This window comes from Crassostrea angulata, chromosome 4 (genome assembly GCF_025612915.1).
Source record: "Crassostrea angulata isolate pt1a10 chromosome 4, ASM2561291v2, whole genome shotgun sequence".
In the NCBI taxonomy this organism is placed as follows: domain Eukaryota; kingdom Metazoa; phylum Mollusca; class Bivalvia; order Ostreida; family Ostreidae; genus Magallana; species Magallana angulata.
In genome coordinates this window covers 15,009,979-15,034,718 of record NC_069114.1, presented here as the reverse complement: position 1 = coordinate 15,034,718, position 24,740 = coordinate 15,009,979, and the positions used below count along the sequence as shown (strand labels likewise).

At 32.0% G+C, this 24,740-nt stretch overlaps 2 protein-coding genes across 2 annotated transcripts; one reads left to right on the top strand and one right to left on the bottom strand.

The window, feature by feature from the left end:
• The first annotated feature begins 4,940 nt into the window (after positions 1-4,940).
• On the top strand, positions 4,941-8,160 carry LOC128180947 (uncharacterized). The gene is made up of 4 exons (XM_052849157.1): positions 4,941-5,072; positions 6,066-6,212; positions 7,409-7,501; positions 7,626-8,160. The coding sequence occupies exons 1-4, from the start codon at positions 4,994-4,996 to the stop codon at positions 7,934-7,936; spliced, it is 630 nt and encodes a 209-aa protein (XP_052705117.1). The 5' UTR covers positions 4,941-4,993; the 3' UTR covers positions 7,937-8,160.
• A 1,828-nt stretch (positions 8,161-9,988) lies between these two features.
• Positions 9,989-23,321, bottom strand: LOC128180945 (cysteine-rich secretory protein 2-like). Its single transcript, XM_052849156.1, has 12 exons — positions 23,210-23,321; positions 22,769-22,847; positions 21,768-21,859; positions 20,980-21,070; positions 18,189-18,328; positions 15,178-15,269; positions 14,536-14,618; positions 13,030-13,134; positions 12,750-12,869; positions 10,526-10,717; positions 10,369-10,415; positions 9,989-10,283 (listed from the first exon to the last, which is right to left on the bottom strand). The coding sequence occupies exons 1-12, from the start codon at positions 23,294-23,296 to the stop codon at positions 10,257-10,259; spliced, it is 1,155 nt and encodes a 384-aa protein (XP_052705116.1). The 5' UTR covers positions 23,297-23,321; the 3' UTR covers positions 9,989-10,256.
• Positions 23,322-24,740: the final 1,419 nt, after the last annotated feature.

Genomic DNA, 24,740 nt, shown 5'->3' with positions numbered 1-24,740 from the left:
TATTGTCTTGTTAAATTTTTGAACCATGCGACAATTTATTTTGCTTCATTCAAACAATGATTACTTAATCATGTTCGACCATCTCAAACCTAACAACTTGAATGTTCTGTCATTGCTGACATAAAATTCACTTAGAGGGTTCTTAGAGGTTTTCAGTTATTTTTCATAACCTCTAGTTTTCAGATTTACGTTTTCTTTCGATAATCTAACTTCAAGGAAACCCCTTAAATTTGAAGGCAGGCAAACTACGTGTGTTGTTGAAACGAGTAAAAAGACCATTACTATTACTGTAATAAATTCATTACTCTTTATTACATGTAACATTCTCGATACTTGACTCCTTCGTATTTTGATATGTCGCTGTATGTCAAGCAACGTGTATAACTTGAGAAGTCATTTCATACTAGTACAAGCCATTTAATTAACCCAAAATTAGAATAATTATTTACATATTTACAACGGCAGTAGTTCAAACAAATAATTTCTGCCTTGTGTTGAAGGATTAGTGATAAGTTAGATCTTCCCCATCCCATTTTGAAAAAATCGATGCTACGTGCCTGTTATATTATATAATATTATCGGATGTAAACAATCTTTCTCTCGTGATTTGATGAGTTTATTGAGAACCCTCTCATAACACTTCCTGTTCATCTATCATTTTGACGGCGCTTTATTTATATGTATATAAATCATAAACAAACAAACAAACTCAGAAAAAAACCACATCATAGATTTTTAGAGGGAAATCTTTTGTGAGATGTATGATATACATGAAACAAAACTCCAATCGATAAGGCCATGAAGGCTTGAAGTTTGATTAAATGGTAAGTTAAAGTGGTGGTGATTATCATGTTAATCGTGGGGATAGTTTAACGGGATTTTTCATTTATCCTGAAAAAAGTTTATCTTTTCCTATCGTGTATGAAATCCCATTGTATCGTGTATGAATTCCTATCGTATCGTGTATGAAATCCTATCGTGAATGAAACCTATCGTATCGTGTATGAAATCCTATCGTATCGTGTATGAAATCCTATCGTATCGTGTATCCTGATCTATTGTGCATTTGTTTTTTCTTTTCGTGCGCTCAATCCATTCTAACGGTTATTTTGTGAAAAACTAACTTTAATATGTTGCCTTCAGTGTAATCATTTCACAAGTTCACTTACGCTAAAGATTTTTTGCACACAAGTTTGGTTATATTCCATTTCCAAGAAAATAACTTAACGAGTACTTATCTTTTTTTCGACAAGAATACATTTTTTTCTTTCTGTTTTGTCTTTATTATATTTTACACAAAGTTTGATACGTTTTTGAAAGAAATCTTCTTTGGATTGGACGAGATGAATTTAATTGTGACAATTGCATGTTAGTTTCAAAGCCGATAATTGAATGTATTTACGATGGTGCATTTTTCAAGGACCACCGGAGTTCGTCTTCATCGAGCACATAATAGTCTTTCATCATTTCATCGTATTTGATCACCGTAAGTAATGTCCAAAATACCTGCGTCTTTGAAACAACTGACGAGAAAATAATGATTTTATTCAACAAATTCACCATGAAAAAATAATTTATTTGATTTTTTGAAAAAGTACAAACCGAATTTATGGTAACTTTTTTGAATGATTCTTAAGGTCAGACGACACGTTCCTCAACTTTATATTTATTAACTTTTACCAGGAATTTGTTAATGGTTTACTACTACTTTGACAAGCTTTCTTGCAAAAAATTAGGATACCTTAACAGGCATTTCTGCAAAATACTAGAGTTTGCAATTTCATTTATACTCTTCTTGAAGCAACACTTGAATTGAAGATATAAAAACAAATAAATATACAGCACTGCGAAAATTCACCATATTGGAATTCAAACTCGGCCGGGCTTGGGCTTTGAACTCACAACTTCTAGATCCTACACTCCTGACAGTGAGCGGCCACAGCTATAACCACTCTGCCATCTAGGCATACATCCATGTATAAGTAAATTCTAATCATTTTAAAAGTAATTACAAAAATAATAATTTTATTGGAAATCTTCATTACGAGGAGATACAAAAAGATGCTCGAGGAACGTGTCGTATGACCTTAAATTAATAAAAAAAAAACCCACTTCACTATTCATTGTTATTATATAAATTACATGAATGTATACATTGATTTACATAATATATTCTACAATGTACAATTAAAGCTAAACAACAAAACATGAATTTAACTTGCAGATGAATAGAACTTGAATACTGTTATATACATGTTACAAAATCTTAAACAACTTATCATTTTTAAACTATACGAATTTATAACAAGTTAGATATCATGTAATAAAATTAGATTAATAAAACAAATACAATTATTTCTTAGGTTTGTTCAGTTTATTTCATCGATTCAAGTAATACGAAAACCTTTCGAATTCTTTAATTGACAACTGGTGCTATAGTGAAAAAAAGTTCCAAAATACCTGTTTATAAAAAAATAAAACAAAATTATTATAATACAGCAATTCAAAATTCCATACATGCAGAGTTGAGTTAGTCCCAGTAATCGATGATTACTCACCAATAAGGCAAGAGAGATAATCGAGAGAGTTCCACTTCTGTCGGGGCCTTAAGCATATAATCAATATAACAATTATAGTAATACTTTGCTGTGAAATCATACTTGTAAGTTGAGTGTTTAACATTTTTCAAGCAGAAATAAAAAAGAGGAAGAACCAGTGCCTGAGGAACTTGATGGCGTCACTGATGACGTCATCGGACCTAAGGTCACAGTATCAGAAGATGAAACCCGTGAGTTCAGAAGGTTCAAAGCTGTAGTTGTAGATGTTGTTTCGTTTGAAGTTGTTGCTTTTTCGGTTGTTGTAGTGGCCTCGGTCGTAATTGTCAAAGGCTGCGCATTAAAGTCGTCTTAAAAAGGGAAAATCGATTGAAATAAGAATTTAATTACCAGAGCTAGAGGGTCGTTTTAATTTGCGTTTGGAATCGATGATATTAAACTTGATCTGTATAAAAAATTCAAATGTTGAAGATAAAATAGTTTAGAATCTTTTCTTTTAAGTCAGGGTATATGGTAAGAACTTATTTGATCATACTTGTATCTAAAAGAAAGTGGGCGCTCAAGTTATTAAGTTTGAGGAATGATCGACACGAATCAATTGTGATTTAAATGTCTATAACCTCGAAACGCTACAACTGATTATTTGAAGGTACCACTCTCTAGGAAGTTGAAGCATGTTTTCTGCTATTTAAAAACTAAGTAACATGCTTTCGTTTTTAACAAAAGTTGTCCCAACGATTGACAGCCTTTCCAGTGAAACCTGTTACATGCATATGTATACAAGTCAGAAAGCAAAACGGTAGAGGACTAGTATAGCATTAATAGTTATATGCTCTAAACGCCTTTAAATTCGGAAGTAAGACAATCATTTAAATACTGTGTCAAACTTTCGAAAAGGTTATACCATCGTTGCAAAAGGACAATAAAATGTTTTCAAAAAAGTCCAAATAGTTAATTTATAATTTTAAGGAATGAATTTAATATATATTAGTTTTATACGAGATGAAATAGTTTGGGACTGTTTACGTTTTATAAAATCGCGAAGCATTTAAAAAAAACGCGTAAAGTGTCACAATCCATTTTATATCGTATAAAACTAATAAATATTGAATTCATTGCTTATAATTTAATTTTGTTGCTATCAGTTTTAGATGAAAACGTTCATTTAAGCATTGAATCACTATTTTTTTAAAAGGTGTGGTTTCATAGCTGCATGCAACGGTGTTTGCAAACAAATTGAGTAACGCGCACTAAAGTTTTCAATGCTTATATTTACGTTTCTTAACATTTATTCTCTTTCCGAAGAAATGATTAATTTTTTTAAATAACTGAAACTGAAATAATCAATGCAATTTGATAGAGTGACATAAAGTAAATGTAAATATTTGGCCTTTAAATTGACATCAAATTGTACAAACTTCAAACGTAATGTCAGATTGATGCGTTTGTAAACATCCATCTTTTTTTAAACAGCAGTAGCATATCTTATGTTGAGGTTTGTCATTTTTACCGTTTCGAATTCGTGGAGAGAAGATCCAGAAACAAGAAAATAATTTAATAACAGCTATAAATAATAGATTCAAACCCATATTTTGATAACACGAAATACCAATTCAAAGGTTCTTTTGCCAACTTCCTCATCGCAAAGAAACAAAATTTAAAAAAAATTTGAAAATGTGCACTTTATCAACTAAGCAATGAAATTTTCACTTTTCCAACGCTCCAAGATTCAGGCCAAATTTGCATCTTACGCGCCCACTTTCTTTAAGGTTGATCTGATGTGCAACTGTAAAACAACTTCTATCCGCAACCACTTTATTTCGCAAATATCTTGAGATGAACTTGGTCGTAGAGAGTAATTTTCGCGATCAAAAGCCCTATCTACAACAGTGTGTTAGCTAAAAGAAACACACGTCAGCCAAATCGTCTCCTGTGAGACTTTGAGTCTGACGCCATTATGATTATTTCGTGCAGTCCGTGATTTTTCGTAGGTCGCTGTAGGTTTTGACCAATCGATGAACAGGGCGTTTCGATTTCAGTCCTGTCAGTTTCAGCCGCTGTAGATTACGACCAACCGATAAAAGGAGCGGGTAGATTTCAGTCTGGCTGTTTCTATAGAGCAATGAATTGACTATAAGTTTCCGTAAGAAATAGAGGGAATCATACTTGGTAGATGTAAAAATGAATCAATAATCCCATTATTTCCAGAAAATATGTCCGTTCATTTGTTTTAAGTCAAATGATCATGCAATTCTTAAGTGGCTTTTTTTTGATTTTTAAGTAATATAAATTATAACGATTTAAAGGGTTCCATCATGTGATCATGTTCAAAACAAGGAAGTGAATAGGTCGATCATATAAAATGAACAACTTCCTTTTAAATCGGCTATTTTCACGGATTGTCAGGTTTGCCATTCAGATAGAGGACACGTTTAAAAATGACAGCCGCGTTAACCTTTCTTTGTGTTGTTTCTGTTTGGAGTGGGGTGCTGTCCGATGTTCATGTAGGAGTAATAGGTTCAGTAAAAATTTTAATTTACACTGTATTTTTATTCATAATTGTCTTAATTATAAATCGGATGCGATACCTGTAGATCATTAATGCTGTGTATGATATTTGATAAAGAGGAAGGAGTTGTTCTACGCGGTATTTCCTCACGTACATGTACACATGAAAGGCAAAGTTTTTGTGAATATCTCTTCACTTTTCTTTCAATAATTCCGCCAAGAGAAGTTTAAAAAGTTGACTGATTTGCTCAATTCTTCTTTCTCTTCTTTTTATAAATATTAAGATCCCCGTCGCAACGGAAGAACTGGTTACAAAAATACGCTGATACAGATTCTTATTTTTTGATTTTTTTATTCATATATATTCTGATCCTTTTGAGGACCTTATCGTATTTATTCCGATCCCTAATAGTCATAACTTTTTTGCCTTACCTATTTTCTTTGATTTGGAGAGTTGATATTTCAGAATCATCTCAAAGGATTAATTAAATGAAATTTACAGAAATAATAGACAATTATTTACTTCCGTTTGATAAAACCATTTTATTTCTTTGTTCTCAAAAAGAGGGTTATAAGTTTAAAATTTTCCTCATAAACAAATATTGATAGAAACTTGAGATGTTAAGTGATGATTGATTATTTATCACTTGGTCAATAAAGAAGGGTGATATAAAGATATACGACCACCGTTTTGCATTTTAAATTTTGTAAAAGGGATATTTCAGCAATGATAAGGCCAGTGTTTTATCAGTGATATTGTTCACTTACATTTATTATTTCAAATTTTACGTGCAGATTGCCAAGATCTCTTAGTATAGTTAGGACTAACTCTTAAAAATTGAAACTGTTTTGTTAGGACTAACTCTTCAAAATTGAAACTGTTTAGTTAGAACAAACTCTTAAAAATTATTTTTTTTTCAATGAAATTAAGCTCAATGTTTAAAATAAAATACCAATTCATGTTTATGAAAAATAAAATGATTTTTTTCTTAAAATCCTTAGGCCTTCCCCAGACGGTTGGTACCGAGCTGGGGGTCGCTGACACTCGGCTGAAGTATGTACAGAGTACTGTCACAGGCAGCTGTCGGTGTGGCGGGTCCTCGTGTCAATGCTGCCAGACCATCCGGGTCTTAAAGGAGAAAAAAGACGGTAGTATTAAATTGGTCATATATTCAATCTGATTATAAAATCATATCCTCGATACGCTCCTTGATATTCTGGCGACAGTAGAAACAGTAGCGACAGCGGATCGAGGATCTGATTTTAATCAAATTGAAGTTTTAATATATTGAAGTTTTATTTATTAATCATAAACAATTTTTTCTCCATTTATTAAGCATGAAGCTTCCACATATATATGTAAGTTCATTTTTGAAATAAACATGTATGGTTATGTTAATTGATATCTATTTATCTAGAGGGAATCCATTTTGTCTGTTGTATCAACCACATGACGTCATCACTGACATGCTTATCAAAGAATTCCTTTTTACATTTATTTCATTTGGCGCACACACCCACCTTGCAGTGGTCAAGCGACCTCTCGTATCACCGAAACAACGATTGAAACATATGCCCTTAGGGCTAGCTCTATATTGCCTCAAGTCCCACTCTAGATAGAGTCCCCCTAGGATCGTGTACATTGGTCATGGTTTATTGCGACGATGACCATCTGTCGTCTTAAAATCTTATATGTCTGATTTAGATAGTTAAATTTCCGCAAAGCATGCATCTATAGACTACAAAGTTCAATTAAAAGCGGAAGTATATATAGATACACAAGTAGTTTTAATAGTTTTCTCACTCACATTGGTGTATCAATTAATTTCCTGTTGAGGAACCAAAATTGTGTTTAATGGTTGCAAAGTTATGATAATTGCAGATCATTTGCACGTTATATATTTAACCAAGATTGATATGAATTTTGTATCGAAATAATTTAATTCTGATTGTAACGCCTCATTTGATTGGCTAAACAAATTAATATAGATCGTATAACATATTTGTCTACGTCACAATAAGACGCGCGTGTGAAACGTATTAATCCGCTTGACGTTATGTTTAAATTTTGTGCAAATTAACATATTTTAACTAATTAATGGGCCTTATTATTTAATTTAAATAGTAGAAAATTAAATTATACGGAATAAATTTAATTTCTACCTATGTTATACGAGTATAATATAACTTGGAACAGTTTACGCTTTTTTATAAACCGCTTCGGGGTTTATAAAGCGTAAACAGCCTCAAGTTTTGCAATATCGTAAAACATAGGTAGAAATTAAATTCATTCCTTAAATAAAGACAGGTTGTAAATAAAATACATGTTCTTTCTTTTTTTGAAGTGTGTATCAAAGTACAATATTTGAAGAAAAACATTGGAATCTTGCTTACTGTAACTTGGGGAGGAAAGGTTGTTTACAGTAAAGAAGTGTCGGGTTTGTTATCTTTAATACATGTGACATTAATTACACTTTTTGATACAATCAATTCAATCTAACAAAAATGGCGACATTTTCTATAATGAATTTAACAATACTATGACTTCATTTCGTGTTACAGTCAGAAACCCGCCAGCGATTTGCCTGAAAGTTCCTTTCCTGAAAAAAGTGGGCAAACTTTGCGTGCAGTTATACAACATAGATGTCGGTAAAAGTGGTCTGTCTGGCTGCGCACGCATATCTCTCAAGGTTGCGTTCTTTAAGGTGGTAAAGGTTGAGCTGGGATGCTTTAAAATTCCGTTTGCCAAAGATGAAATAATGGAGGTCACAGCTGGTTCCAAAATGGGGGTGTTGCTAAGTAACCGCAAAATCGATCTAGAGATGAAACTTTTTGCCATTTATCTGAAGCATTTGTTTCAAGAAGACCAATGAACTTATTCTTGTATAGTACTAGTCTGACCCATGGATAACTACACGGACAAAAAGTGTATAGTGTAGAAGTCTAAAAATTACAGATGCTTTATTTTTATATGAAATAAGTTTTAAATATTTGCATTTCTATAAAATCCAATCTTTAAACCCATTTCTCGGCAAATAATGTGTGTCTTTAAAAAAAGAATTAAACTAAGGTCTAAAAGATATTCTCTTGTTAAATTTTTGAACCATGCGACAATTTTGGTTCATTCAAACAATGATTACTTATGTTTGACCATCTCAAAACTAACAACTTTAATGTTCTGTCATTGCTGACATATATTACTTAGAGGGTTCTTAGAGGTGTTCAGTTATGATTTACTTTTTCTTTCAATTATCAAACTTCAAGGAAACCCTTTAAATTTGATGGCAGGCAAACTACGTGTATTGTTGAAACGAGTAAAAAGACCATTACTATTACTGTAATAAATTCATTACTCCTTATTACATGTAACATTCTCGATACTTGACTCCTTCGTATTTTGATATGTCGCTCTATGTCAAGCAACGTGTATAACTTGAGAAGTCATTTCATACAAGCCATTTAATTAGCCCAAACGTAGAATAATTATTTACATATTTACAAGGGCAGTAGTTCAAACAGATAATTTCTGCCATTTGTTGAAGGATTAGTGATAAGTTAGTTCTTCCCCATCCCATTTAAAAAAATCGATGCTACGTGCCTATTATAATATATATTATAGGTTGTGAACAGTATTACTCTCGTGATTTGATGAGTTTATTGAGAACCCTCTCATAACACTTCCTGTTCATCTATCATTTTGACGCTTTTTTAATATTATATGTATATAAATCATAAACAAACAAACAAACTAACTCAGAAAATGACCACATCAAAGATTTTTAGAGGGAAATCTTTTTTACGAGATGTATGATAAACATGAAACAAAACTCCAATCGATAAGGCCATGAAGGCTTGAAGTTTGATTAAATGGTAAGTTAAAGTGGTGGTAATTAACAGGTTAATCGTGGGGATAGTCTAACGGGATTTTTCATTTATCCTGAAAAAATTTATCTTTTTCTCTCATGTATGAAAACCCATTGTATCGTGTATAAAATCCCATTGTATCGTGTATGAAATCCTATCGTATTGTGCGTGTATCCTGATCCGTTGTGCGTTTGTTTTTGTTTTTCTTTTCGTGCGCTCAATCCATTCTATCGGTTATCTTGTGAAAAACTAACTTTAATATGTTGCCTTCAATGTAATCATTTCACAAGTTGACTTACGCTAAAGATTTTTTGCTCACAACTTTGGTTATATTCCATTTCCTAGAAAATAACTTAACAAGTACTTATCTATTTTTCGACAAGAAGACATATATATTTTTTTTCTTTCTGTTTTGTCTATATTTTATTTTACACAAAGTTTGATACGTTTTTGAAAGAAATCTTGGTTGGATTGGACGAGATGAATTCAATTGTGACAATTGCATGTAAAGGCCCTGTCACACCAAGCTGCGCCCCCACGGCGTGTTCACGGCGTTGTAAAATTCATGGAATCGCCGTAGGATCTCAAGGAAAATTTAGAAAAAATGTACAGTTTTATTTAAAAATTTTACAAGTGCGCTCTCGCTGAGTTTCCGCCGCGCGCTCATGACGTGCTAGGAGTTTTTACCATGCGTCGGTTGACAATGGTTTCCTAGGGGTGTCAATTTTAACTGTTACCATCCCTAACAGGCACTATTTATATAGTGTTACCCGTTGCTAAGTGTGTTGCTAACGCGGAGGGTAATAGAACGGATTATCAACTGCAATCGGATTTCAGTATTTAACATGAAAGTTTAATAACAAATGTTGTTATTGATGTTGACATTAATATATCAACTAATTCACCAAGAAAAAAATGATCTATTTGATTTTTTGAAAGAGTACAAACCGAATGTATGTAACTTTTTTGGGTGATTCCTAAATTAATAAAAAACAAATCACTTCACTAATCATTGTTATTATATATATGTATACATACATTGATTTGCATATATTCTACAGTGTACAATTGAAGCTAAACAACAACAAAAATGAATTAAACTTGCATATGAATAGAACAAGAATACAGTTATATATTTAAAAAATAACATTTAAAAAAAGTTACAAAATCTTAAACAGTTTATCATTTAACTATACGAATTTATAACAAGTTAAATTTAATGTAATAAGATTAGATTCAATGAAAGAAATAAATATACTTTTTCGTTCAGTTTATTTCATCGATTTAAGTATTCAAAAACCTTTCGAATTCTTGAATTGACAACTAGTGCTATAGTAAAAAAAAGCTCCAAAATACCTGTAAATAAAAAAAAAATTATACATCTATTCAAAATTCCATACATGCAGAGTTAAGCTAGTCCCATTAATCGATGATTACTCACCAATAAGGCAAGGGAGATAATCGAGAGAGTTCCACTTCTGTCGGGGCCTAAAGCATATAATCAATATAACAATTATAGTAATACTTTGTGGGAAATCATACATGTAAGTTGGGTGTTTAACATTTTTCAAACAGAAATTTAAAAAAAGATATATTACCAGTGCCTGAGGAACGTGATGGCGTCACTGATGACGTCATCGGACCCGAAGTCACAGTATCAGAAGATGAAACCCGTGAGTTCAGAAGGTTCAAAGCTGTAGTTGTAGATGTTGTTTCTTTTGAAGTTGTTGCTTTTTCGGTTGTTGTAGTGGCCTCGGTCGTAATTGTCAAAGGCTGTGCATTAAAGTCGTCTTAAAAAGGTAAAATTGATTGAAATAATACTTTAGTTACGAGAGTTAGAGAGTCGTTTTAATTTCCGTTTTGATCGATGATATTAAACTTGATCTGTATAAAAAATTCAAATGTTAAAGATAAAATAGTTTAGAATCTTTTCTTATTAAGTCAGGGTATATGGTAAGAACTTATTTGATAATACTTGTATCTAATAGAAAGTGGGCGCTCAAGTTAGTAAGTTTGCAGGAATGATCGACACGAATCAATTGTGATTTAAATGTCTATAACCTCGAAACGCTGCAACTGATTATTTAAAGGTACCCATTTCTAGGAAGTTGAAGCATATTTTCTGCTATTTAAAAACTATGTAACATGCGTTCGTTTAAACAAAACTTGTCCCAACGGTTAACAGCCTTTCCAGTGAAACCTGTTACATGTTTACACGTCAGAAAGCAAAACGGTAGAGTACTAGTATAGTATTAATAGTTTATTTGCTCTAAACGCCTTTAAATTCGGAAATAAGACAATCATTTAAATACTGTATCAAACTTTCGAAAAGGTTATGCCATCGTTGCAAAAGGACAATGAAATGTTTTCCAAAAAAAAGTCCAAATAGTTAATTTATAAGTTTTATACGAGATGAAATAGTTTGGGACTGTTTACGTTTTTAAAAATCGCGAAGCGGTTTATAAAAACGCGTAAACTGTCACAAAACATTTAATATCGTACAAAACTAATAAATATTGAATTCATTGCTTATAATTTAATTTTTTTGCTATCAGATGAAAATGTTCATTTAATCATTGAATCATTATTTTTTATTGAAAGATGAGGTCTCATAGCTGCAACGGTGTTTGCAAACAAATTGAATAACGCGCACTAAAGACTCAATGCTTATATTAACGTTTCTTAACATTTATTTTCCTTCTGATTTATTTTTAAAAATTTCTGCCCTATTCATTGAGTAATGTGTAATTAACGGAAGAGCCATTGGAACAGCCGAATCATGCTGACAAAAATAGTGCATACTAGAGATTTGATAACTTATAAGAGAATTCTATTTTCATTCTGTAATTTGATGAATTTACTTTTGGTATACTAAGAAATTAATCAAATGTATTCATTTTACTGTTAAAATTTGTTTAAATCAATGAAATATTAATCAGCGTATTTATAATATCAGGTCGTGATCTGGTTTGAAGTCGCGAGGAAAGTCAGTCATGTTCTTCGAGAAATACTTAAGGAAGACTGTATTCATACGCACCAGATTTGGTGATTAGGTCTTCTGTGTTATGCGTAAATATCACTGAAATAATCAATGCAATTTGATAGGGGGACATTAAGTAAATGTAAATATTTGGCCTTTAAATTGACACCAAATTGTACAAAATTCAAACGTAATGTCAGATTGATGCGTTTTTTAACGTCCATCCTTTTTTAAACAGCAGCAGCAGATCTTATGCTGAGGTATGTCATTTTTACCGTTTCGAATTTGTGAAGAGAAGGTCCAGAGACAAGCCAATCATCTAATAACAGCTATAAATAATATATTCAAACCCATATTTTGATAACACGAAATGCCAATTCAAAAGTTCTTTTGCCAACTTCCTCATCGCAAAGAAACAAAATTTTAAAAAAATTTGAAAATGTGCCCTTTATCAAACAAGCAATGAAATTTTCACTTTTCCAACGCTCCAAGATTCAGGCCAAATTTGCATCTTACGCGCCCACTTTCTTTAAGGTTGATCTGATGTGCAACTGTAAAACAACTTCTATTCGCAACGACTTTATTTCGCAAATATCTTGAGATGAACTTGGTCGTAGCGGGTAATTTTCGCGATCAAAAGCCCTATCTACAACCGTGTGGTTATTACACACATACATGTACGGCAAGCGCCGGTTCGCGGCGAGAAAATTTGCGACGAAAAAAAGAGGCTCTCGCAAACCTTGCAAAATTTCTCAAACGCGAATAAATGTTGGTTTACAGTATTTGTTGACTTTTCGGTTTCTGTAAGGGAACGAACGTTTAGTTAAATAAAACCCTCTTACAATTACAGACGCCACACATGTTTGGACAGGTGTACGGTACGTTTGAGTACTTGGAACAACCCGAGGGCGTTATGGTGTTTGTACACCAAGGAATGTCAGGGGTCAAGGCCGAACAGTTCACTGAAATGTAAAAGTTATTTCTCATGTTGTGAAAGCAAATGTGTTGATATGATGTATCAACATGACAAACAAATACATGTAAGAATAAACATCAGCAGAAAAAGAAGTTTGATGCCAGAGATTAGTTTCTCAAAAAGCTTACAGCATGAGAAGGACTCACTTGAACACGTGTCTCCCACGTAGTAGGGTCTTCCCAATGAACACGAACATGTGCATTTGTCTATGTGCATAACTCCATCATTTTCACAAATTAAGCCGTTACAATCTGAAAACAAATAATTAACATCGACCCTCTGATAATTAAACGTATGGAAAATGGTTATAGGAACAAATGGCGATTAAGCTGCTAGTGATGATGGCAGATAACTTTACAAAATTGGTATATGTCCAAAATAACATTGAGCACAAGGAATTGACATTTGAAAATTAAGAACACCCCTTGTATTTTAACGAGCAAATAGCCAAACACAGTAAGTTTATCCTTGGTTAATGGTATTGTTAAGCTCCAATGACACCCCTGCAAATGTGTTCTGAGTGTTTTCTTTATCGTTGCTAAGTATGTAATAAATCCAGAGATGCTCGAATAAAAGTTCACGAGATTTCAACGAGATTTGTTTAGTTCCTGTGAAATTTCGAGTGGAAGTATGAGTTCGAATAATATTCTCAAAATACATTTTACGTAAATACTGGTCGTTTTTCATATCACACCCTACTTTGATCTATGTAAAAACATGAACATCTTTTGAGATGTATGTCTTATTTCATCATCTAGCAGTTATTTAAATTAAACGATGATATTAAGAACAGAGTTATCGTTTGTGTTCAACAACGTGAAGAATGGTTGAAAATACAAACATTTGGTTGCTTAATAAAATCATAGCCATGTTTAATGCTTGTGGTGTGCAATACCATGTTTTCAAAAAAAAAATAATTGGCATCTGTTTTGCATAAAATCTTAGGATATAGAACAATTTTCAAGGAACATTCTGCATAAAAAAAAATATAGTCTGTTTCACTATTGATGATGTTACTAGGTCAGGCGCGGATCGAAAATTAATCCTTAGGGGGGTCTATACTAAGCATGTAAATTGTTGCAACAGCAGAAAAAAAACTTATTTTTTGTATTGTCTCGATTAATTCATTAATTAATTAAGATAAACTTTAAAATCAATAAACCTCTAGATTTTATGTTTGACTACAAGTACCTAGATTCTATGAAAAAGACAGTAAACACGAGGCACGTTTTTTACTGCGAAACTGAAAGGGTCAAATATAGCCACGTGGTCTAAAATTTAAATGACAATAATATTCGCAGGGGTGAATGAGGTATGAACAGACGATTGTGCCATATTTCTGCATGTAGTTCAGCTAGTGCAGGACGGAAGTATGGAAAGGATACAAGGAATGGGTACTGTGGTTTCATCAATCAATATTCGTTGAATACCAGTTTTCCTGGATTTCGTTTTTAAGTTGATCCACGAAATTAAATGTTCATTGAAATGCAATTTCTATTAACATTTAGTATTGACACGGTTATTGGCCACGGATTTACGTATCCTTGAAACTCTTCTTTTACTATATCCACGAAAATTGATACCCTTGAATATTAATGAAACCACAGTACTGTGTTTATAACGTATATTGTATGGTTCTTTTTCTTTCTTACCACAGAGATTGTTTTTGCATTTTGAAGGACAATCTTGACAACTGGTACCGTTTTTGTAGGGCATGGCGCCAACGGAGTTGCCTCTAGGAAACAAACATAAACATTCACATGCATGCACAGGTCTGTGACAAAGGATTAAGGATAAAACACTAACAAACAAACTAACAAGCAAAATATTTTAACACCTCCCTTCAAGAAAAATGAAGATTGAAATTCATTTATTTTTGTCAGTTTCGAATTAAAAAAAACAACAACAAGAATTAAACACAGTAAATACAATGCAATCAATGTAAATACATTAATCAAGAATTAATCACAACTGCTTGACCACAAAACTAATATTTGGAAAGAAACATAATATCGAATAACGCAAGGTTTTAAAACTATAATTAAGCAGCATAGACTAGTATTTGTACATCGAATTGAATTTAACGTTTTCGGTTCTAGAATAGTTATATTCCAAAATATCAGCATAAATATATGCCAGAAACCACAGTTTAGAACATAAAAAAACTGATCAAGAAAATCCGATGAGGAAGAGTGATATTTATCTTATTTGTAGAACATTGAACATTAACTAATACATTAATCACTATTATCTTCAAGCAAGCTAGAACACTTTTGGTCAGTAGTGGGACTTACCCTGGAGAATAGTTACAAACGTAATAGTGCGTATTGCTTGTGCTACAGTAGGCGTATCCACATCCAACCTTAATGGAGGACGACCACACCACCTTAATAAAAAGATAAATTTATGAAAATATAGAATAGCGAAAACATTCATTTCTGTGTGAACTTTTTTATATATTAACTATTAAATATATTAACTAATAAAAAGCAATGTTTAAAAGTTCACCGGGAAATGAACTTTTTAACTTGCTGTTTATTTTTTAAAACATGTACGATATAGTACAAAAACATAAATTAATTGGTTAACGAATGAATGAAATAAGAAGCTTATGGGCCACACCGGTCACCTTAACATCAGTTCTTATATATCTTTCATAAGAGGTAAAGCGAACTTAATATAGTATGCAATTTAGCCAACAAAATAACGATTTTGCAATCATATAGTTAAGTTAAAATATTTCTAAAGAAATCAAAATTACCAGGTTAAAAGACGTTTAGTTATCTTACATGACATCTTTAAAATCTTCATGTTAAAGATATATACTAAGAAAATAGTTAACATACAGTAACAATTTGGAATTTTGGGTATTTATAACACTTTTAACCAAAGAAATCTGATGAAAAACATGTTCTAAAGATATTGTAGACAGTCAATACAATGAACTAATTATGGTTTAACATGAACTATGTACTGAAAATTAGGCAGGTATATTCCATGTAGTGACTAATTTATAACATTCATGTATATACTCGTATATATTGAGAAGACAATTCGTGTGTTGTATGCAAGGCCTAGCGGTAACGCATTGGTCTTTTTTTTATTTTGCGATCGTTGGATTGATTTCCACGAATGTTAATTTTTCACTTAATTAAAGAATGATTAGAATAGAAAGTTTACACAACATGCATCTAGTCTGCTGGATTTTTTTAATATAAATTCCCTAGTACAACACACTACCCGTATTTTGTATTATATACTAATATCTCGATGTTGGTTTCCCAAACTATGGCAAAGCAGTGGAATCATAAATAAGAACTTAAGGAGGCCGATTTTGGGATTTTTTGGAGAAAAACTGCAATAGAAAAACTTTTTTATTTTTCAATTATTTGTCATTTAAACCAACTCTAGTTTATTTGCATAGTTTCAAAAAATCGACCATCTGGTTCTTTTAGGGGCCAACTCAAAATAAAGGTACATTTGCTGTAGGAATATAAAGGAAACTGTCATATCTATATCGAAGAAAATCCATAAGAAGTAATGCGCAAAAACATGCGCAATGAAAACTTTAGTTGGCCTCCTTAAGTTTTGGAAATCACATAACTTCGTCAGGTACCTGTATCTGTTCTTTGTAAAAAATCCTTCCCGTTAATCGCGGCTTTATGCTATTATTCTCATATTATCAAAGATTTGAGAATACATACAAGCAATATATAAAGAGAAGATATTTTTTGGACTTCGTATGTCACATTATGACATGAATTATTATCATGAGATCAGCGCTACACCAACTAACTAATTATCCTTGGCCTCAATGTATCAAATTTAACAAAATTGAAAATTGCATTTAACTATTTATAATTATTTCTAAAAAAAAAAAAAGTGTGTAGATAAGAGGATGCTTGTTACAACGCACTTTGAAAAATTACGCACTTTGAACATTTTTTTCAAAGTGTGTTAATTTTGGGACCAAGTCAACGCACTTTGAAAAAAAATATTTTTTAATATATTTCAACTGGCTTATTGCAAATATGATGTGAAAAAAGGATACCTGAATTATGTTTATCAAAAACAATATGATCTCTGAGAAGATCAAATGCGACAAAATTAACCCACATTCTATTGCTTGTTTTTAAGTTTACAATAATTTAATGTTCGTTAATGTTAATATTCTTTTATTGAAGAGAGTTATTTGATTAGAATACGAAAAGAGGGTTACTGTTGAAACACATAGATTCTTTAACATACAAATGGAGAAATTATTGTTCGGCCAGCTCGTTTTTTTTAATAACACTTCATCTACTTATACAGAGCATATTTCTTTTTCCGATCTTAAATGTTTACCCAAAGTTACTGAATATCATATGTTTTGGAAGGAAAAATGAGGTGTAGGGGACCTTTTTTTGTAGTCAATTAAATGATGCACTGGTATTTGACCTGTATCTTTGGTTAAGCCCCACCCCACCCCCATCCACGTTCTAAATACGTTATATTAGATTCACGAGTATTAACAAATCATCATACTAACAACAAATTTAAGAATTCAGTTCCAGAATTTGTGATGTAAAAATATTTTTTCAAAGGGCGTTAAGAGTGTCTATACTAAAAAATGTTGATGTACATTCATAACGCACTTTGAAAAAAAATTTCAAAGTGCGTTGATTTTGTCAAAAATTTAACGCACTTTGAAAACATTTGTCCAAAATTTAACGCACTTTGAAATTCTTTTCAAAGTGTGTAATTTTTTCAAAGTGCGTTGCCACAATGCTTACATAGTGATATCAATCTTCCGGCAAATATTATTTTTTTATTATTAATTTTTTTTCTATGTCTGTCTATGTTGAACTTATAGAAACCCTCTTGGGGCTCCAGTATTAGTCCAGGGGTAACCGATTATATGTACACTCTACACTACCTTAGAGTACATATGTACTGATATTAGAAATTGTGCATTGATTTCTAGTTTTTGAGAATTTTTTTTGAAAGAAAATTTCCCTATTGGTTCTAGTTGAACTTTGAAACCCTCTTGAGGCCGCAGTATTGATCTTAATGTCATGGTTTTAACCATATAAAATGTACACTACATGTATGTGAGGATGTTTGCATAGGAATCTTTTTAAATTGCAGCATTGTAGTTCTTGGAAAGATAATTTAAAAAAAAATTCGATATAAAAGGTCAAAAATATGAAAAATTTTCAGAGAGACCTACGAACAGACGACGGAAAACAGATGATCAGAAAAGCTCACTTTAACCTTACGTTCAGGTGAGCTAAAAATTAATAAGTTTCTTAAAGACATGACATACTTGAGTATAATGCCCCACTCCTGAGTTCGAGGTCCCTCCGTATGTAAACTTGGACACTTCACTGTGCCAAAGATTGACCGTGCTATTCCAAGTCAATTTGGCGCCACCGTATGCCAAATTCTGACCAGAGGAAAAGCGAGCTTAATGAAATAAATTGTAAAAAATATTATTTTATTTGAGCTACAATTTTAAAATTATTAACATAAATTTTTAATTGTGGAATAATCGGATATCTGAAAGGGTGATAAGTATGCATTTCAGTAGAATTAAAATGAAAACATGATGGCTTGAATGTTGTTTTTATATATATACAACGATACAACATACACTTACTGATAATAATCTGTTTAATCCCTATCGAAATTGAAAACCACATTTTGAATTAACATTTTTTTCCCTCTAAACAGTATTTTTTTATTTCTAAATTTTGTTATTTAAACTTAATTATCGGAGATTATTCTTTGCAAACAAGCATTTGTCATAATTATATTTTTTGTTTATTCATTCAAATTCGAGATACATAGATTACAGGTTCGCGTAGACAAATATCATATAAAATGTGATTCCCGCCAATTGAGAAACTTTCAATTTGAACGATCCGCAAATACATGTTAAATTATAATGTACTGTTACTCATTTATATCATTGCAGCCGGAGATCGAACCAATAATAACTTATGCATCTTGGATGACCATCACACAGCCAAGACTATGTGATTTACTTATATGTAGATAAGGTTGACTACCGGGTTAGCCAGGATATTACTTGTACATTAATTTAAATCTCTATACATTGCTAATATAGCCTTATTTGTGCACACTTTTTGGGAGTTGATTTTAATCAACTCTCATATGCAGTTACTCAGGCAAACTGAAAGTGAAACAGTGTTTGGACCTAAGCACAAATCAACACCGCTGACAACATTTACTTCTAATCAATAAATTCGATGTAATGAGTTCTTAAGCATTGTTTTTCAAGGAAACTAATTTATAGATACCTTGTAAATAGTCAGATTTTAAAGGGTACAAACAATATAGATATTTTTGGAAGTCGTTGATTTTATGTATTCCAACGCCAGAGTTTAATATAATAGTCTCTGACAATCAGACGCTCGGCTGTCTCCGTAAATCTCCGACAAGCAGAGAGTCACTCTTGCTTGTCGCAGATTAACGGATACAGCTGAGAGTCTGGTTGAACGAGACTTGAGTTCAATTTTGCTTGAATCAATAAAATTTCTCATAACTATTTCGATTACTGATACGCAGTTTGATGGACTAATTCTTTGAATATTACACAACATGGTTGATATTGGATTTTCACGAATTTCCTGTAGGAAAATTCATATTATTAATAATGTGCGTAATTCAAATGCTTATACTAGGAATTTACTTGCCATGCATGCAAAATTACATATAGTTGATTTTAAAATAAATAATAATCGATAAAACCAACTCCCGTCAGCACTTCAGTACTTTGATTTTACTAGCTCCTTGCACCTGTGTTATTTTTGTATACATGTGTAGTATACGCAAACATTATCTATGGAATCTATACAACTCTAAATACTTTTTTATAGTCGGTATTTTTTTTCATAAGCAATATAAAACTATATGACGGAAATAATTAACCATTATAGTATTTTAGGTATTCGACAATATGCTTTGTATATAATTAGTACTAGATTTTTGTGCTTGAAGTTATTGTATACTTTGTTTGTTCTTATCAATAAATAAATTATAAAAAAAAAAATACAACCGTGGCGTCGAACGATCAAATGGACCACAGGTATACATTAACATATGGACAGTTCCATTCCCTTTACCCCCCCCCCCCCCAGCTACCATCCTTAAATTTTTCAGAATCGCCTACCTGATTTTAAACCCAGTGAATTGACTCTCCTATTAATAAAATACCCCTGAACACTTGCAGGATATTGCAAATTAAAAAAAGAAGAAAAAACATTAAACCAATTCTACATTTCTTTTTAGGGTTCACCCATCTGCACATCAAAAAGAAGAATGGCGAATGGACGGCAACCCTGTGCACGAGCACATGCAAACGCAACTTCTCGGGCCTTTCGGAAAAACACCTCGAATGTATTAACATCACCGGATGTTAGAATTTTATACAAAATGGAGTCGCTTTCCATTAAAATAACTATCGGCTAGACAGCCTTATAAGTAGCTTCTGTGTTATATTTTAGGGTATATCATTTACTTTAATAAAGTCTAGCTTACATCTCAACAGATCGTAAAATGTGTTGTATTTGTATCAAGTTTTATGAAAAGGGGGGTTGTCATGGACGCCTAGGTAATACATTCGAGGTGTTTTTCCGAGCTTGCCGGAAAGGCCCGAGAAGTTGCGATTGGAGCACATGCTGTGATTTGGGACGGCTTCTATTTGCATAAACATGTATATATTTACATTTTCAACTGTGATAACATTACATGTCAATTTTGAACCCTGAACCCAATAACTTCATAAAACATGAGTGACAGAAAATGGACGTGTCGTGTAGCATAACCGAACAACGGTACTAGTTGCGCCGCGTAGTAATTATTATACATAGCCTGTGCCGCATAAAAATAGTGGTTTTAAAATAATGTTGTTTAAAGTGTACAAATTGGAAATAATATAAATATAATCTATCATATCAAATATCAAATCTATCATAAAGCCCGAAGGGCTTTATTGGATTTGACCACGCCCCGACCGAAATTATCACTTCATAATACTTAAAGAATTATTCCTTATTCCTTAAATATTTATTATCTATACTAAAACACTGTACCTGGAATCCGCCGTTGATAGTTTCCATCGTGTTTGATATCACAGTTTTCCGCCCACTTCTGCGCCACTAGCGCCACATCGTTGTCCCAACTCTACGAAAATCAGTGCAAAAGAACTTACTAATACATGTAAGAGCTAAATCTGTTCAAAGTCAAAGTAAAGTCTGATATCTATTTAAACAATATTTCAAAACGTGATTTGGGTCTTTTCTTTTTTTTACTGAGTATTTAAGCTCACTTTTGTAGTATATAATTATATTTATTAATCTGTCAAATAAAATATTTATGTAATAATGTTGAGAGAAAAACAAAATACAAAAAAAGTCACTCCTCTTTCGTATAATTATCATTTCATAAGCGTCGGAACCGGGTTGGGGAGGGGGGGGTGGTTGGGAGAAATGAACAAAAAGTGATTAAAAAAGCAAAATTATATATCTCTCAATGTTTCAGAAATAAATTTCATTCTTTCAGATTTATGATGTTTTGAAATGGCCAAAATGATAGTTGTAAACTCAGGATGAAATAAATATGACTATATTTGGCCCGTTTTAAATTGCAAAAATGGTTTTTTTTCACATTTGCATGTTCGCTTACTTAATGTTTTCTTTTTCTTGTTAATTTGTTTTGTTATTTGGGTTTTTTTTTTTTTTTTTGGGGGGGGGGGGGGTTTGTATTTTTGTTTTTGCTTTGTTTACTTGTTTTGTTTGTTTGTTTGTTTTTTGGCTTTTCAGTTATTTCAGATAAACAATATTAACAAATTTAGATTCAATAGTGATATAATAATTCTTACCATTTTCATCATGTTTGTAGCAGGTGGGTTGACCTGTGACCTCAGGAGATTATGCAAATTGACGATATCCACCTTTTCCTGTTCAGTGACACCTAGTGGCATGGGACAAAATCATTCAAAGCACGGGCAAAAAAACAAAAACAAAAAAACAACAACAACAACAAAATAAACCCTAAATGTTCATTTGACTTTTTGTATAGCAATTTGCTATACACTATAAATTCTTGTCATAACGTATTTATTAACAGTAACTTTCAGCATTATTCAGTAATTTCTACGTGAGCGGATGGAAGAATGTTGTACTAATCAGCTAGATTGAATTCAAAATGTGATTCACTTAATATCATTGACTTTGCGTAACAGTTAAGTTAATTAAATGATTTATTCACTTGTGTCTATATTATTTTAGTCATGCGTTAATTTTCAATTGTAAATTATTTTTTAAGAAGAAATTTGCCCAAATCTTATTACAATCTTCACTTGATAGTGCTAATAATGAAGTTTAAAAACAGAAAGTAGAAAAATTGACATTTTATTTTATTCAATCTTTATCCAGTTTGTCGAACATCAGTGATCATATTATAAGTTCAAAAACTGAAATAGAAGTTCGAGCAAGGTTTTAATTTGGATTTAATTTGAGTGATAATTTTGAAAGTAATATTAGTACATGTATTTAAGAAAGAAAGATCTAAAAGTATCCATTTCATTATAAGTTAAAGTAAAAATATTATTACAATGGCGTCGATCAAATTCTTTTCTTTACGTGTACTTACAAGTAATAGTTTGGTCATAATCAATGTGATTGAAATAAAGAAAATCAAAGTACCGAAAATACTGTCGAAAAAAAGTGAACAATATCCCACATGATACGCTAAACTTGTGTTTAAAATTTAGTCTATACAAATTAAAAGAATACTATTATTGCAAATTCAATTATATGATAGAAAAGCGAGAAGAAAAAGATTAAGTTTTTCAGACACACGTATCCATGTTGTACCTACCGGCTTGGGTAGCTTGGGCAGATCTGTTCAGGCAGGCCGAGTGGTTCTCAATGGTGGTAAAACGAGGCTCACAATTTGCCTGTAACAGACCAAAATATATCATTCCCACTGTATAGGAAAAAATTATTTTTATCACTTATCATATAGAAATGATTAATTTTGATTACTTATTGTATAGAAATGATTAATTTAACTAGTACTTGTTGTATAGAAATGATTAATTTAACTACTTCTCGTAAAGAAAAGATTAATAATTTAACTACTGGTTGTAAAAAATGATTTATTTTAATTACTTATTGTTTTAGAAATAATTAATCTTAATTACTTTTTGTATAGAAATGCTACTATAGAGAATATTCACGAATTTATTGTGAAAATGTGTGTTTGTTGAATGCCTGACTGTTTATTTGTAGTATTGTACAATAACTGAGTATCACTCACATTTGTGCTTCTTTTGAGTCTGACGTCATCCGCTACGCAAGTAAATACCATAACACCTAAAAATATAATACTTATTGACAAGGTCATGCAGTCGTTCTTAAATTACTCTTTTTCAGTCATCAAGTAATGTTCAAACATTTCGGTAAACATGAAATTCCATTACGCACTGCGACTGCTTTGGAATGCTTAATCATTAGAATTCGTGGTGGCTCAATTTTCGTGGTATTCGTGGGTAGCTCTCACCCACGAATTTAGATCCTCAATGAAAAGTAATTATAAAAGGTTTGGTTAAACTACTGAAACTGAAAACTGACTCATCCACGAAATTAGATCCCCACGAACAAGCAAAAAACCCACAATCCACGAAAATTGGCCCCCACGAAATTAAATGATTCCACAGTAGTCCTCATAATTTTATTGATCTAATGAATCTAAAGGATAGAGCGAGTACATGTACAAGCAACACAATTCATTTCCTCTCATTTTGCATAAGACTAATGTAAATTAGTAAGCCGTTAGATGAATCTAGGTACACAAAAGGTTAAACGAGAAGTGTCCTTGCTCCTCTGTCACAGATCCCTTCACCCCAATCCCACCCACCTCACCCTATGTCCGATTTTGTTTTCCTGTAAGTGTTTTTGTTTATATATGTTGCATGTCCATGTGTCGATATAATTTCAGTAGTTCTCTTGTGTAGAGATACCGGTACCTGGTGTTATATACTGGTACGAGGTGGCCAGCATTATTGATATCAGTCTAGCTCATGATCAATTAGGTTTAACAAATACTTTGACAAAGGTAAGAGACGGAGAGACTACTCTACGATGACAAGTACATGTAGGATCATTTTGATACAGGTTTGGGGTAATGCTAAATTTAATGGTTATGCATTGCAAGGTGTAATCATGCCACAAAAGCATTACAAGTAATGCTTATGTAATGCATTACTTTCCAAAATCTAGTGTAATGCTGGTATTACATGGCATTACTTTGCATTACTATGCTCTTCTATGCATGTTTATTTTTAAAATTGTGATGAATTGAATAATTGAAATTGTATTTGATTAAAAATTGTTTTAAAGAAGAAAAAGTCATTCTTGAGATAAAGATACTTGGTCATATGATTAAAAAAATTAATTAAGAATCCATTCTTAAATTGTCAATATAACTAGCTGTTACAATTAACACAATTTCGTAACATTTTAAGAGTATTGTTATAAGGAATATTATATCATTTGACAAATTAACTACAATTAGTTGTGCATTCAATGAAGAATGTGTCAACAACACACAATGCCCCCAGGACTATCTAAGTAGTACCAAAACATTCCAGTGTATTAAGAGGTGCTAAACACCCCAATCCCCACCCTTCTCTTAACTGTGTTCCATTAGAATAGAGAACAGACATACACCCTTAAAAGCAAAAAAGAATGCATTAAAAAGAAGTCACTGTCTCTGAAAGCTTAAAAATAAATTCCAGTATTATAACCCATTTGAAAATAATTTTACTCTCTCTCTCTCTCTCTCTCTC

Bases quoted from the DNA above. Each gene is read 5' to 3' on its own strand.
- LOC128180947 (XM_052849157.1), top strand. From the start codon at position 4,994: ATGACAGCCGCGTTAACCTTTCTTTGTGTTGTTTCTGTTTGGAGTGGG. The intron at 6,213-7,408 runs GTAGTATTAAAT...CTTTTTTTGAAG, and splicing joins CTTAAAGGAGAAAAAAGACG to TGTGTATCAAAGTACAATAT. The intron at 7,502-7,625 runs GTTTGTTATCTT...TTCGTGTTACAG, and splicing joins TTACAGTAAAGAAGTGTCGG to TCAGAAACCCGCCAGCGATT.
- LOC128180945 (XM_052849156.1), bottom strand. From the start codon at position 23,296: ATGACCTTGTCAATAAGTATTATATTTTTAGGTGTTATGGTATTTACT. The intron at 21,860-22,768 runs GTAGGTACAACA...CCATGCCACTAG, and splicing joins TGCCCAAGCTACCCAAGCCG to GTGTCACTGAACAGGAAAAG. The intron at 21,071-21,767 runs GTAAGAATTATT...TGATTTTCGTAG, and splicing joins CTACAAACATGATGAAAATG to AGTTGGGACAACGATGTGGC.